Source organism: Ambystoma mexicanum, chromosome 7p, assembly GCF_040938575.1.
Source record: "Ambystoma mexicanum isolate Mex_15411 chromosome 7p, UKY_AmexF1_1, whole genome shotgun sequence".
Classification (NCBI taxonomy): domain Eukaryota; kingdom Metazoa; phylum Chordata; class Amphibia; order Caudata; family Ambystomatidae; genus Ambystoma; species Ambystoma mexicanum.
The window spans coordinates 588,776,860-588,792,336 of NC_090939.1; the positions used below are offsets into that span (position 1 = coordinate 588,776,860).

The window sequence follows — 15,477 nt, forward strand, 5'->3', positions numbered from 1 at the left end:
TATAGCTAGAGACTTAATTTCAATTCTGAGTTAAACCTACGACCTGTAGCTACATCCACAACCAAACACCGCATCATGAAACAGTGTATTTGACATGTTTTTATTAAAAATTGCATAGTAAAATTTAGGCGGGAATTCGCAATTTTGCAAAGGTTTTACATTTGTGTTTTCCCTTTCAAAGTGTTTCTTAACTCCCATTCTGATTTAAAGTGTGTACTGTTGCTCATATTGTAGCTTATGTTTGTTAGGAACTTTTTTGTATTGCTCCCATAGGAATGTATATCAATTTAAGGATTTTTGCACACTTTTCATTGTTTCACAAAACCATTTTCAACGGTCATTTAAAAGTGTACATTTCCAAAAGTGTTTTTCTCTCTTGTTTGGGGAAGGAAGATTATATTCAAACTCTGTACACTGTTCTTTCATTCCTGAATACCTGCTGCTTACTTACATCTGTGTAGAATTGCTCATTTATGAATTAAAAACTTTTCAGGGGGAAATCTTAACCTAAGCACTATCTTTTCACAAATCAAAACTGTTCTTTTTCCTGTGTTTTCTATTCTGTATTGCTATAAGTGAATTCAATTGCCTTATTTACTTTCTGAATTGTTTTGTCACCACATTGGTGATTGCTGACCCATATATTAATTTGTGTTTGATTTGAATTTTAAATAATAAATACATATGTACCTTTACCAACCAGCCTGATTCCTGGTCCAGTGTGACCTGGGGGGTATTTTGAGAAGGGTGTGATATGAGTGGTATATCACTCAGAAATTGAACCTATAGACACACTAAATAAATATTTAATGTGTGCATTACATGCTAGGCGAGACCCGGTTGTATTGCCTGATTGAAATCCTTAACATTCCGATGAAGAGGACCTCAGTATTACTGGCATTAAAGCAGAGATCATTGGTGGCACACCATTCCTAAATTGCGGCCAGACAGTCTGGAATTATAGAAGGAGAAGAGGCAGCCAAGGGGAGCCTGAAAGAGCATCTTCCTCAATCTTCCCAACTCTACTTTTCACCCTCTTCAACTAATCTAGAAATGTATCCTTGGCCTCAGGCCCAGGGACCACATCTCTCCAGCTCTTTTACCTCTCCACTGACTCCCGGTGACTGTGAGGATCAAATTCAAGACCATCTGCAACATCCACAAGGCTTTCTGGGGACAAGATCCTCACTATACCCAACTCTCTCTTCATGAATAGTACCATCCACTCAGCTATCTCCAACTCTCTATGTGTCAAACCATTCTCCAAGCAGAGAGCGGGTGGTAGATCTCTCTCCTCACCAAGTGCCTCTCTCTGGAATTGCCTCCCTGCCACTCTCAGACTTGAGCCGGACTACCTGAAGTTCCAGAAGCTGCTCACGACCTTCCTTTTCTCCTCTTCTTTCTCTCCCTCTCCCTCTCCCCTGCTAATCATATTTGTCTGTTCACCCTGAATGGTTGCATGGTGCTCTTAGAGTCACACAGGGTACCATGCCCACCACCCTCAACCAGTCACCCTGCACTGCCTTCTGGCCTTCCCGGCACTCCCAGTCTGGGACTGCACCCGTGTTGTCCTTTACTGTCCCTGCACTTACTCAGAGCCCTGCTGCACTAACTGTTCTTCCCCTTTACCCCTTCCCTGCACTTGCCCCACATCCTCTTCCCTGCAATTCTCATTTGCACTTGCACAATCTGAATGTTAAAATCTAGTAAGATTGTTTGTCTTGTCACCCCTCTGTTCCCCTCCCATCTTATGGTGCCTAGAAGCAATTGTGTATAGGCGCAATATAAATACCAAATCATCTCATATCATAGGTATACGAGAACTAATATGGCAGAACTCTTCCCTCAGCAGAAAGAGCTCTGGACTCACTCCGTTGTGCTACAAGTTCCTTCCCATCTTCCTGTCTGCGGTGATGAAAGAGTCTTTCTGGGGAATGGGCCTCCCTGTGTGGTTCCTGATTAAAGCAGCAGATCTCCCTTGAAGATGCTGAGAGGCCAGATACTCTGGCTTCTGCAAATGCAATTCTTGAACCTATGAATGAGGTCCCCCTAGTGGGGGTAGCCTACTGCCACAATCGGCCCAGACATGTCAATTCACTGTCATTGATAATGAGGGCGAGAGCTGGCTTCAGTATGATGCAGTTAAATTACCTCTGACAAACTGGCCTGCGGCCTGCTCCAAAGGCAATACCGGCTCTCTGTTCGTACTAAGAAGAGAGCTCACATCCAAGCCTGCGTCTCTGCGACATCCAACAACACGGCTGAACTCTTTAAAATCTGCAAGAAACTGGCCCATTCTGCCACACTCTCTACCTCTCCTGTCCCTTCCCAGGCCCTCTGCACGGCACTGGCTTCTCATTTCATCTCTAAAACTCAGGACATCCTGTCCTCTCTCTCTCTCCCTCTCCCCCTTCTCCTTCTATTCCCTGCTCTTCCTCTGCCCCTTCTTCGACCACCTCTCCTCCCTCTTTCTCTGTCTTTCCCTGTTCCCCCCAGATGAGGTTCTAGACAAGTCTGATCTATGAAAGTCTCATCAAAAAAGGTTCACACCGTTCCTCCAGAACCATCAAGGACCATATTGACTCCCTGGCTTCTGCCCTGACTGATTTCTGCAACCACTCCTTCTCCGCTGGAGTCTTCCCCTCCCCCCTGAAGCACTCCCTTGTGCACCCTCTTCTTAGGAAACCCTCTGAGGACCCTTCCTGCCCAGTTAACTATCGCCCAATCTCCATCACTCCTTTCCTGGGCAAACTCCTGGAAAAGCTGTCCATCTCCGATCTTAATCTTCACACTGACTCTGTTGGTTGTCTCCATGACCATCAGTCTGGCTTCAGAGCTGCCAATAGCACAGAAACTGCTCTCCTGAACATCCGTGACGACCTGCTCTTCAACCTTGATTCCAACATCCCCTGGGTCCTCATCTTACTTGATCATTCTTCTGCCTTTGACACAGTCAACCATGCCATCCTGCTCAACCGTCTCTGTGATAACCTGGGGATCACTGATCAGGCCCTGGCGTGGCTGACTTCTTTTTTCTCCGATCGACCCTCCCAGGTTCAACTCGGGTCATTCCTCTCCTCCATCTCTATCTCTTCCTGTGGTGTTCCCCAGGGGTCTAACCTCTCTCCCTGGCTGTTCAACCAATACCTGGCACTTCATGCAACTGCATTGCCATGCTCTGCCACAACTTCCAATGATATGCGGATGACACTCGGCTCATTTTCAGGCTACCCTCAGCCACCTCTTCTCCCTCTCTCATCTCTGACTATCTGACCACCATCCAGGAGTGGTGTGCCACCAATGATCCCTGCCTTAATGCCAGCAATACCGAGATTCTCCTCATCGGCACAGCCTCCTTTCCTGTCACTCTCTGGCCGGCCTCTCTTTGCCCTCTCCCTGCTCCCACCTGTGAGGCTAAAAACCTTGGGGTCATCTTCGACTCCACACGCTCCTTCTCCCCTCACCTGATGTCTCTAAGAAGTCACACTACCAGCTGCACCTCCTCAGAGGTATTTTTCCTTTCCTCTCCTTCCCCCAGAAGCTCACTGTCTCCTTAGCCCTGGTTCTCTCTAGGCTGGACTATTGCAACAGCCTCTTTCTAAATATGCCTACTTCCACTCTCCGCCCTCTGCAACTCATCCAAAACCGGACTGCAAGACTTGTCTATGGCCTCAAGCCCAGGGATCGTATCTCTCCGGGACGGAAATCTCTGCACTGGCTCCCAGTGGCTGCGAGGATTAAGTTCAAAACCATCTGCATTGTCCACAAGGCCTTCTGGGGCCTCAATACCTTTAACTCTCTCTTCCTAAATATGTTCCTTCTCGAGCTCTTCGCTCATCCGCCTCCAATTCCCTCAGGGTCAGTCGCTTCTCCAAGCAACAAGTTAATGGTAGATCACTTTCTTTGGCTGGGGCCTCCATCTGGAACAGCCTCCCTGCCCCCCTGAAACTTGAGGAGAACCATCTCTGGTTCCGGAAGCACCTCAAAACCTTTCTCTTTGCTTCTGCTTTTTCTCCTCTGCTCCACTGCTGATTTCCTGGCTAATACTGGAACTGCACTGGTTTACCTGACCACCCTCTGATCTCGGGCCCAGGTCCCCTCCTTTGCCAGTCGCTCACCTGCACTGCCCTCCTGGCAACCCCTGAACTTGGGGACTGTTTTCTGTATCCCTACAGTCCCACTACCAGCACTTGACACCTGATGCCTCCACTTCCTTTACCCTTGCACTTGCCACCTGCTGGCCTTACCTTTCTATTGTTATTTATTCTATTATCCCATGTACTGCACTGTCCCTTCCCCCTTAACCCCCGACACTTCCCCCCTCCCCTTCCATGCACTTGCATGATCTAAATGACATCTGGCCTAGTAGGATTGTTGTCGATCTTCCATCTGTTCCCCCTCCCTTTCCTCGTCATGCCTTGAAACACTTGTGTATAGGTGCGTTATAAATGCCATGTCATATCATATTATATCATATGAAAGGTTGTTGGGTTTCCTGCCTCCTCTGTTATCCTCTGCAGTCAGACCCCATGTGAGCCTGGTTGATGTACTCCATGTTGGTATGTTAATCGCTGCCACCCTCTGCACTGCAAAGAGCAAGGCAGTTCCATGGAGTCTTTGTCAGTTAATCAGGCTGACCATGTCAGGGGGAAGCTTGTCCTCCCCTCCTTGAGATGACATTATGCCCTCTTCTGATGTCACATTCCAACTAAATCTGATAGTGTCGGACTGTGACTGTAGGGTGTGGCTATACCAGAGTACATAGGTCTATACGTTTGTTGTGATGTGAGCATAGGAAAATGTGTGTGGATTAGGCCCACACCTTTTCGTGAGGTAGGTCTACCATCATCCATTTATTTAAACATTTCAAAAAAGCCCAGGCAACCCAACACCCACCAATGCGGATGGTTGAATTCCTCACAATGGGTGTTCCCACTGCTTGTAATATCCTGGTAATACAGGTATATCAGGTTGCGGGAAAGGTAATACCGTTTACCAGTATCCCGCCGGAATTACCGGTGGGCTACCGGCACACATGTAATGAAGCACTAGATCATGTTAATCCTTTTTTGCAACCTCAAGAAATATCCTTTTTGAACAGTGTGGTCTTTTAGTTGCCTTTTCTCCCCCTGCCTCATTACCCAGAGTGCTGCATCGTTTCTATCTTTGCATGTTCTGTGCTTTTCCCCAGGGGTGGATTTAGTGTGGTGTTTTTTACTTAGTTCGTAAGTGTTTATACTTTTATAGAACATTGATTGGACATTCCCTTATTTTGAACTGTAATGCTTCGCTGTTTGGGCTGCTACTGAACCACATTCACATCCCTTCTGACAGTACAGCCTTAGCTTGGCCGACGTAACCACAAAACGCGAAGGAGGTATATCTCTTAGCTCTGCCTGTTTTACCTTTATGACTGTGTTGGCTCAGGCTTGAGAGCGCGCGTCATCCTCTACTCACACGTGTACTCCTGCAGAGTCAGTTCATCACACATACTTTACTTGGCATATTAATTCAAGATAAAGAGAATTCGTGAATGTTTAGTCGTAGAGAATTCCGCACCGTTGCGTCAAATTTCAAGCAATTGTGTCTGTGCCCTTGCCGGTCCCACTTCTGCGTTTTTAGTGTTGTTTTCTCAAAGGAGGACAATTTGATGGAAGCCCCACCAATAATTGCTAGCACCCATCTCGCATGCCCCCTGCTTCTCGCTTCCCATAACATAGCATTGATCATTCACATGTAAGAGGCAAAGGGGAGCGTGTATGGAACAGTCCAAAGTTCACCAATGAGTCAACGGATGTGAGTCGTCCAAAGATGCGGTGAACTTGAAAGAGAGCTTCCGCGGCGCTAGAGGTCCAGGCAGCCTTGAGAAGGCCACAGGGAGCCGGGCACGAGGCTGGGCACCAAATGCTGAACTGTGACTTGCAGCAATCGCAGTAGCAGCTACCGAAGGCTGGCCCAACACCAAATGCCAACTTACACAAGAAGCTGCTGAAGCGGGACCTCTGCCCTAAATGTAAACCTGCGGCGTGGCACCGGCTCAGCTGGCAGCGGCACGTCTCTGAGTCTTGGCACAGTTGCCTGCGAAACTCTCCCTGAAGCACAGGCACTAGGCGCGGGCGGCTATGACCCCGCGGCTGGACGGGCACCCAATCGCTGCAGCAACAAAATCTGGACCCCGATCTGCACGCGGCCCTGGCAAGGACACGCTGCTCCCGTGCCGCCACCATCGGAGGACCCTGAGCTAGTGCGCAGCGCGCAGGGAGCGCAGAAGGACGGGGCGCGCGTTCTGGAGCCGGCCCTCGCTCTTGCGCCTCCCTCCGCTCCTCCTGGCAGCCGCGCGGAGGAGCCCGGCTCTCCCCAGGTGCTAGGAAGATGACGGATCCGGCGCGCTGCAAGCGCACAGGTTGCCGCTGAGCGAGCTGCGGTGCCAGGAAGGGGGACCGACCGTGCCTGCGCCTCTGGCGGAAGCGCTGAGAGTGGGACACGGGGCTGCTGCTGCCGAAGGGCTCCAGCTGAGGCACGGATGCGCCGCGGATCTCCCGCCACAGCGCGACCGATGGCTTCCCGCGGGCCGGGGGGGCTCCCTAACCCCAGCGGGGGAGAGCGGCAGGGACAGCCCCTGTGTCCAATCAATTGACGGCGAGTTAGCGAAAGTAAGGGAGACACCTGCGCGACTCTGGATAGCCGCTGCTGCGCGCTTCGGCTGGGGCAAGAGCGCCTGCTTCGGATGCTGAAAAGCAGGGCTTTTACCGCACATCGGAACTGGGATTACAAGGACGGCAAAGGGGGATTTCCGACATTTCTGCCTGGTTTCGTTGGCACTGCCCGCCCTCCAACTGCTTTCCTCCGCTCCAATCATGTCAGCAAAGCTCCAGGTGGCCTGCTTCTTCTTACTGTCAGTCCTCAAAGCCTGGTAAGTCTTTCCAAAACCTGTAGGCGCCGCGTGCGACCCTCTCTGCTGGGTGTGTGGGGTTCACTCGTGCGCGCACGCACTGTCATTTCCGCGCACACGGAACACAGGTGCGCGTTTTCTTTCGTCTGCTTGCTATTATGATGAGCAACCGATGGCGCGGTATATGGTGTGTTCGTGTCATACCACCGTGTCTCTGGAGGCTATCTGACCCCGCCGGCTCCGGGCTCTCCGGCCGCTCGGTTCAGCTTCTCGGCGGCAAGGCGTGCCCAGGGTGCCCTGCTTGTGCCCCGCGGCGCATGGTGAATGGCTTGTGTATGGGTTTATCTTCCTGGTGCATTTGAAGAAAAAGACAGGTGTCCATCACGTCCTTTATTGCTCTGTGTCTCTGTTAATCAAAATAATTCACATTGTTGTTTTATATAGCTCCTCTTGCTGGAGTCTATGTGCATCTAGGAGCTAGTCGGGTTTACTTCGATCTACGGGGCAGATCACCCTAAATGGCTCAACTTGGCGTACCCCTTCATCCCTCGCGAAGGTTCCCATCTCGAATTATGGTGCTGGCTTCCCCAGTTAAGGAACTATTTACTCGCAGGAGTGATGCCATCGTACCCCCGCCCCCCTCTCCCCCTTCACCTCAAATATCTTAGTAGTTATTGGTAAAATGCGAGGAGGCCTCAGCGACGCGTTAGTCAACTTATGTGAAATTGTCTTCATAAGGCACAGCTGTGCAAGGGGCCCGGAAAGCAGCTTGGCCGATGTACGTGGCAACCTTTATTGCCCGTTTCTGAATGTCGGGCTGTGCTGTCATTTAATTGCCAATCCTTCTCGGCCGGTGGCTATTAAACCCACGCGTCTGCCCTGTGGACCACACTGTATCATTTGGAAGAATTGGGGGCTTGCGGAGCAGGACAATGTGGCGAAACTGCCCCGTGGAGTGTAACCCCTGGTGCCGTAAAACGCGGAAACTCCCCCCTCCCGCATGCGCCCGTGCCACACACACAACAAGTGTACATGGGCGCCTGGAGCCCATGCCAACGGCAGCGTTGTGCGGTACACACCCGATTAACGCAACTGATATGGCATATCACAAGGCAAAACATTCGACATCCCTTGTGTGTCTTCTTCTGTGTGTCCGTCTCCCCTGCTACACGTCTCCTCGACTTCGCCCCCCCCCCTCGCGCCACCTTATAAATTAACTGTTGCGGATCTGTGCCGTTCACAATCACCACGCATCTCCCGCGAGAACCCGGCTGCACTGCATGCCAACACCAAGCGCCGCCGTGCACCACAGCGGCGTCCGCCCTTATCACCTCGTGCCGAAGGGGATACGCACACACGTGTTGTAAACACACACAATGATACATTCGCAATAACGAGAGGGTGGGGGGCGAACATTTATCTCGGACAGATCCGCGATTTAACAGGGGAAGATCGACAGCAACAGTGCAACGTGAATGGGCGCCTTTTATCCGGTGGTGTAGCTTGTCTGGAATAACGGCAACTCACAGGCAGCACCTGTTGGTGACCCCCACACACGCAAAGGGTGAAATGACGCAGGGACACCAAGATCCTCCGCAGGTGCGCCGGTTCTTAGTCGTGCCGCGCTGCTCTTCGGGGCGTGCACGCCGTGCAGGCGCACACTTAGCAGGTGCGCATGAGTTACAGGTCACAGTCGGTAACGCCGGCTTAGAATGCTCTGGCAGGGACTAACGCCGGAGCACCGTGGGGCCAGGGAAGCCGGAGAGGGGCCCGTGCCACGAGCGAGCTGGACTGCAATGCCACCAGGGCCCCGTGGGGTGATGCGTTATACCGAGCATGTAGACCTCCGGGGGCTGTGCAATTAATAGCCGAAATCAGCCGCGCCCACGGGTCGTTTAGCACCCGCTCAGAGTAGCCGCGGATGCATCTGTTGTGACCCTCGCGACTGTCTGTTACAGGATCTGAATATCAACTTTCATCTCGGGACAGATTGGCCTATTTGTTAAGATCGGACCTCTCCGCCCCCCCCCCCCCCGTTTTCCAAATGGAACTCTGCTTGTTTGCAGGACCGACCAGGCCAACGCACGAGCTTGCTTCGGCAACTCTTCCAAACACTGGACTTGAGAACCCCCCCCCCCCGAAATCTGCGTATTGAAATCTATTTCGGCAAACCTTGTTTCCTATATGTTGTAATAAATGGTGCGCACCTTTTACTCTGTAACACCCTTAAGACACAGGAATCGCCCTATCAGAGAACACATCTGAGTTCAGTTCAGGCTTCAGTCATTTGGATGGCCCTGTAGGCTATAAGCACGGGAATTATTTGTATCTGGGCTTCGCACTCTTTGCTGTACCTAGAATTGGAGAGGTGGTAGGCCTGGCAGCAGGGGTTTCAATATGGACATGGGCTAGCCTTTAGGGACGGATGCGGCTTGGATGTCCCGACCAGTGCGAGTCGACGATTACTTGACTATGCCATGTCTGGGGGTGATGTCACTTGGCAGAAATAAATACACTTGGCATGTCTTCACGACACGGTGAACGGCGCCGAGGAAGGGGGTATGTTTTCACTGCAACACTTTTGCAGGACAGTTTTAGACCCGCACCCCCTCTGTATTGTTTTCCGCCCATCGCGCTGGTAACCATCGCACGCAGGACGCATTTAATTTACAATTTCCGGTCTGACGCAACCTGTCGATTATTAGGACTCCTCACCAACAGGTTTCGGATGTAATCCCACAGGGGTGAACGGGGTCCTTCTCTATTTGGGTCTCAGAAGAACTAGCGGATATTATACAAGTACCTGTCACTTTTGAGGGGGGGGGGCAAGACATTAGGCTGTTTTTTGCGAGCACCGACAGTTATGGGCATTTCAGAACGGCTGCACTGTGGCCAGAGCAGTGCTTTGAGTGGCATGAGAAATTGAGGGGACTCTTACAATGGGGTGTAAGGAGTTCATCTTAATGGAGAGGCAGCTGTTTTGGGCAAAACATAACATTTTCATGGGAGGAGTGAGTATAGGCAACCCACCCGTGAGAAGAAATCGTTTATTAGTATGGTTAATATGTTGCAACAAAGCAAACATGTGCGTTATTTCCGCGACCAGGGCCGGCCCTAGAGATGGGTACTCTGCGCCGTCATCAATGTTCCAGGGCCCTGTGCTCACAGGGCCACACAGGCAGCCTCTGCATATTTTGCATTCTGGACGGGTGGAGCTGCTTACAGGCACGAGACGCGTTACCCCGCCTTTACTTTGCAAGGATGCGCTGTCCCCACCAAGTACCCCCACCCCTCCATCTCTCCAGCAGCCCGGCAGGAGCTGGACAACAAGTCCCTCTGCAGTCTGACAACACCTTGCTGCCTAACGCTCTCTTTGTTACCGCCGAACATACCAGCGACTGCTCATTTGAGTAACGATTGTTTTCCACAAGAAGTCAAGGGCCCGATTTACAAATATGTTTGAACATGGCCAAGTCCCTCTGAAAACACGTGTGTTACTCGGGTCTCAAGTTTCAATGCATATATGATAAGAGCTGCAAAAGGCACATTTGCATTCTCAAAGCACACAGTTCAGCGACCCACATCTAGGCCTTCTTTCAAGACAATTAACATATCTCACACAAAAAACGTTTATAATGTTTCCCTTATTTTCTTTCATGTGTGCTGGTCTAACATACCAAAACGTTTTATTTATTGTTTTTATTTATTTTTACAAGCCATACTTTTCTCTATGAAGCATGCTTGTATCAAACAATGAACACACATCCAGGCAACCATGTCACACAATGACTTTTTTTTGTGAATTTTTAAGTAAACTTGCAACACCCATAATCCTAGACTGACAGAGATTTGCATTCTGGGATTTGTAGTCTTCCATTCACAATGAAGGGACATCTAATGATGCAATCAGACTCTTCGCTCAACATGTTTCTATACCTTTTGCATTTTTTTCTATATACTTCATTAGGAATTGCGTACTTTTCAAGTCATGCCTATATAACTGAGTATTTCTGAGAGCCAGGCATGAGGGCTCTGGAGGGAAAGGCGGGGAGGGAAAGTGAGTAGCAATGATCTGATAGGGGAGTCCAAGTGAGGGTCTGGCCCTGAGGCTGGAGAAATTGTTTTCCGTGGCCCCGACCCAGTGCTGACTTTATTACCATTTGAAGACCTGTGAAATTGCCAACTCAAGCTCTCCTTTGAGCGCAGTGTAAGGCCATCCCGCTGAAGAGGCACCTGCCCTGCCGGCCCCAGGCCCAGTCTCTGCCATAACATCCTTTCATCCTGCGGTCTCAGCAGGAGATGCGTGTTGGGTGTGTAGCATTCCTTCTGTTTCCAATATAATGAAAGCACTGCTTAGACAGGCATTTCTTTTGACAGTCAAAGCAATAATCCGCATCTGCAGCTTCTGAATGAAAAGCATGTTGTTATTTTTAGCAGTATGGCTCAATAGAAACAGAATATTAATAAAAGCAATCAATACATCACCGCAAAAATAAGTTTGTACTTCAGTTAGCAAAACACAATCACTTTTTATGTGCACAGCATCGCAAAGTCAGAAGGTGTTTTCAGACCAAATTTGCAAGCTCCCCGTTTGCAGACTGGGCTCATATCCCGGCTCCACCCCTAAACCAAATTGTGTGATCGCAGGCAACTCATTTGAATCATTTTGCCCTATCTGACAAAATGAGAAGTGGATAGAAGTGACTACGACCATACTGTCTGCTACTCCAAAAAAGCCAGGGGTGGACTGGCCTATAGGGCACGCTCTGGAGATTTCCCGGTAGGCCTTTGCACCCTGGGCCTCTTTTGTGTGGTATATCCAAATGTTCTCACAGGAAGAGTGTTGGGCTTGCTGAAAATGTGTAATGTGGGGCCACTTTATTTCCCACGAATTATTTCCAGGGCCTATTTTGGTTCCCTGTCCACCCCTGAAAAAAGCCTTAAGCATGATATTGCCCCACTTGTGAATACCAGCCACCGCTCGTATATCCAACATAATGTTATTTACCTCGTAGCTATTTTCTAGCAACGTCATTTAATGTAACTTTCCATGATCCCCTTGAGTACTGAAGACCCATTTTGTGATTGCCGATGTCACTACATTCCCACACATGTTCTCCTGGCCAGGGCTCTCCAGATCCCAGGGCCAGTAATGTTCACGATGCACAGGCCATAATAATTGGCTTTGTCAGTGCAACACCACAGTTTACTAAACCACGAGTGAGAGCTTTTTAGAATACCAGGCACTCTGAGGTAAATCATTTCATGTGACCCATCATTTTGGAAGAAAAGTCACACTGGCATTACTTGATTTGTCAAGGATCACAGACTGCTGTTAAGTGGCAAAGCCAGGATTTGAGCTCTGTCTTCACTTTAGGCACTTGACAATACATCTCCTAAGCTCTGTTTGGTTCAGCTATGTGTTAACATTTTATCTGCCAGGGCAAATATATGTGTGCAACAACTACTCCACCGAAGGGTCATCCAACTAACAATTCCAATGGCCCACTAAATGCTGTGTCTTCAAACTCTAGTCTACGTTTTAAATGTTCTGCTGATACCACAGAGGTGTCCTGGCTCTTCCTAGGAAACCCAATCCCTCGAAACAGATGGTCAAAGGCAGAGTTCACCAAGCACAGGCTGGGAACAGTCCACCAGATGACCTATGCCCCGTCATGCCATCCAACCTAGAAACAGGCCTTGCTGGGAGGAGTGAAGGGTTGGTCTGCAAGAAACAGTGGATGTGTATGTGCCGTGCCTCACACTATGCTTTTGCTAATCCTCCGATAGCATGGGAGCTGGATGTGCATGCATATGCCGGGATCAGGGGCCACACAAATATCTGCAGGCATCTGATTGAATCCCTTTAGATCTGACTCTGCCTTTCATTCCTTCAAGGTCGAAAACATGAGTAACATTGAAAGATGAGAGCGTCTATTGACAGCTCAGCTTGTGCCCAATAGACGTCATTATTAACAATGGGCAGCAAGTGTCACTGAGTTAGCATCATTGTTGAAACACAGCCAGGACTGTCTGGCGTGCACAGCAGCATTAGCGACAGGGGGATTGCCAGATAACTGTACCAACATGTCCCGGATTACCTGACTTTCAGCGTCAGCTCTGCAGCACAACACCGGGCCTGGGAGACAGTGGCAGGCACATTGGTTCAGCTGGGGTCAGATCATAGTTGGTATGGCTCAGATAAAACCAACATTTTGGAGACGAAGACCCCAATTCATGGAATTTTGAGATCGGTGCAAAGTGACTTTGCACTGCCAACAAATACCCTGATTTACTTAGGGCCCGATTCATGGAATTTTTGCACAGTTCGAAGTGTCTTGGCATTGCTGAAAAGTGACTTTGCACTGCCGACACAAACCCTGATTGATGGAACTGTGCAAAGTGTATTTTTGCAGTGCACTGCAAAAATACACTTTGCACAGTTCCATGAATCAGGGTTTGTGTCGGCAGTGCAAAGTCACTTTTCACCAATGACAAGTCACTTTTAATCGTGCAAAAACTCCATGAATTGAGCCTAAAGTGTATTTTTGCAGTGCAAAGTGACTTTATGCCACTTTTGCACCAGTGCAAAGTCACTTTATTTATTTATTTATTATTTTTATTTATTTATGTGTAATGCGCCCAACAGACCGCAGGCATCGGGGCACAGACATTTACACGAAGGCCAACATAAGCACAGGACAAAAGACGACAGAAATACACTTAGCACTGCTCTGTGAATCAGGGTGTTTGTTGGCAGTGCAAAGTGACTTTGCACCACACTTAAAGTTCCACGAATTAGGTCCCTATGCTGTAAAAGATCTGGGGGATTTAAGTGGGGATTTAGGGCAGACACTTGTTTGCAGAAGAGTTCATTTTAATACAATGGCGTTCATTTTGCCACATTAACTAAATCTTAATTATCAATGTGTTAATTGTGCCAACAAACATGTATATGGAACAATACATCTCAGGATGTATAGCATTTGCCTAAGATCACAAGGCTGCACTCAAGTGGGTGGGCTACTACTGATTGCTTCTCCCTCACACACCCCTGGAAGCCTTCACAACATTAACACACGGCCCTACCTAGCCAAGGCAAAGTGTTCAGTAGCTGGTGATTATTTCTCTAAAGGGTTATACATATTTCCCATTAAAGAGTGCAAGTGACTAGAGTACCAGCCAATCAAGGGCTGTCCATGGAGGAGGTAGGGGCTTCTCCTGAGAACATTTTAAACATGCTCGAAATTGTACATTTTATGCACGACTTTTTGAGAACAATTAGATAGGAAGTTATACAGTTTATACTCAGTTATATAGGCTGTTAGGGAGAATTCTCCAGAATGGCTAATTTCCCTTACCTACTTAGTCCCTTAGCAGCTGTGCTGCATTTCTAGGATTTATTTTTTTCACCTGGTAAGAGTGTGAGCCTTTTTTCCCACTCTTACATATGTTGTGCTGCATGTGTTTAACATTTGCTTGTGTTCATAGACTGTGGAGCCTAACATAGTCCACAGTCATCATCGTTTTACTGTGTGTTACACAGCACCTTCAGTGCAGTGACACAGGGGTGTCTTTTTGACTCCCCAACTCCTACTCCATTTTCTGGGGCTGACTACTGTCTCCCAGAACTTGTAAAGTTGCCATTTACTTGATTAGTCTCTTTTAAAACTCAGAGCCAGTACAAACTATCTTAAATAGAGTTCTGGAAAGGGTTAATACTTATCCCTTTTTGTCTGTTTCTCTTGGAGCATTGTTTCCCTCTCTTTTCATTAAATTTGGTGGCAGTGGTAACTACCCTATTTTTCCTACCGTGGTTATCTTAAATAGCCCTGGTATTGTTTTAGGCTATCTTGGTAGCCTTGAACTTAAACCCCCTAGACTATGTACGTTTTTATATGGTTCTGGCTAGGTTTATTCGCCATTTCTTTTTGTAAAGGTCTTTCTCGTGTTTTACTCTGCACGCCAAACAAGGCTTGGTTCCTTTGTTCACCGTCCTTTTGCGGGCTTCTACACAGAAGCCCTCCTTAGGTGCCTGTATGTCTGGGGTGGGGGCAGGATGTGAGGGAGGGGTTTAGGACTCCCTGCACAGGGTTTCCTTGGAGACCCATGTCGCACACTGATCTGATTGGCTGTGGTGACTGTCCCGGCGGGACAGCCACCCTGCTGTGTAATTGACAACCAGGCTGTGTGAATGGGGCAAAACTGCATAAAAAGCAGTTCTCTGGGGCTGGAAAGGCAGAGTCACCACTGGAATGTGCGAACCGGAGAGGAGCTGACAGAAGAGGACCCCTCCCATGACTGAACCGCCCAGTGAAGCCCTGCTGCAGGTCCAAATCTTCATACTCCAACGACAGGGAAGCTCTGCAAGGAATCTTCTGCCCTTGAGCTGGTGGGAACAACCAGTTCACCAAACTGCTCGCCACGCCTCCCTTCTCTGGTCGAATCTGCTGTACAGAGCTACAGTGAACCGGATAGCCAGGAGGAACTGACCCTGCTTGCGTTTTAAGGAGCACATCTTTTATTTGTTGCTTGGCTCTGCTGCTGGTTTCTTCCCTGGGTAGTGCAGGACCCTCCAGTCTTCC

At 49.0% G+C, this 15,477-nt stretch overlaps 1 protein-coding gene across 1 annotated transcript in view; it reads left to right on the top strand.

Moving 5' to 3' along the window:
• The first annotated feature begins 5,813 nt into the window (after positions 1-5,813).
• LOC138525961 (gamma-aminobutyric acid receptor subunit gamma-3-like) overlaps positions 5,814-15,477 on the top strand; it is an 805,526-nt gene continuing 795,862 nt past the window's right edge. The window contains exon 1 of the mRNA XM_069636262.1: positions 5,814-6,913. Within this exon, the coding sequence (XP_069492363.1) occupies positions 6,858-6,913 (56 nt within the window). The 5' untranslated portion in view covers positions 5,814-6,857. The remainder of the gene's footprint in view (positions 6,914-15,477) is intronic.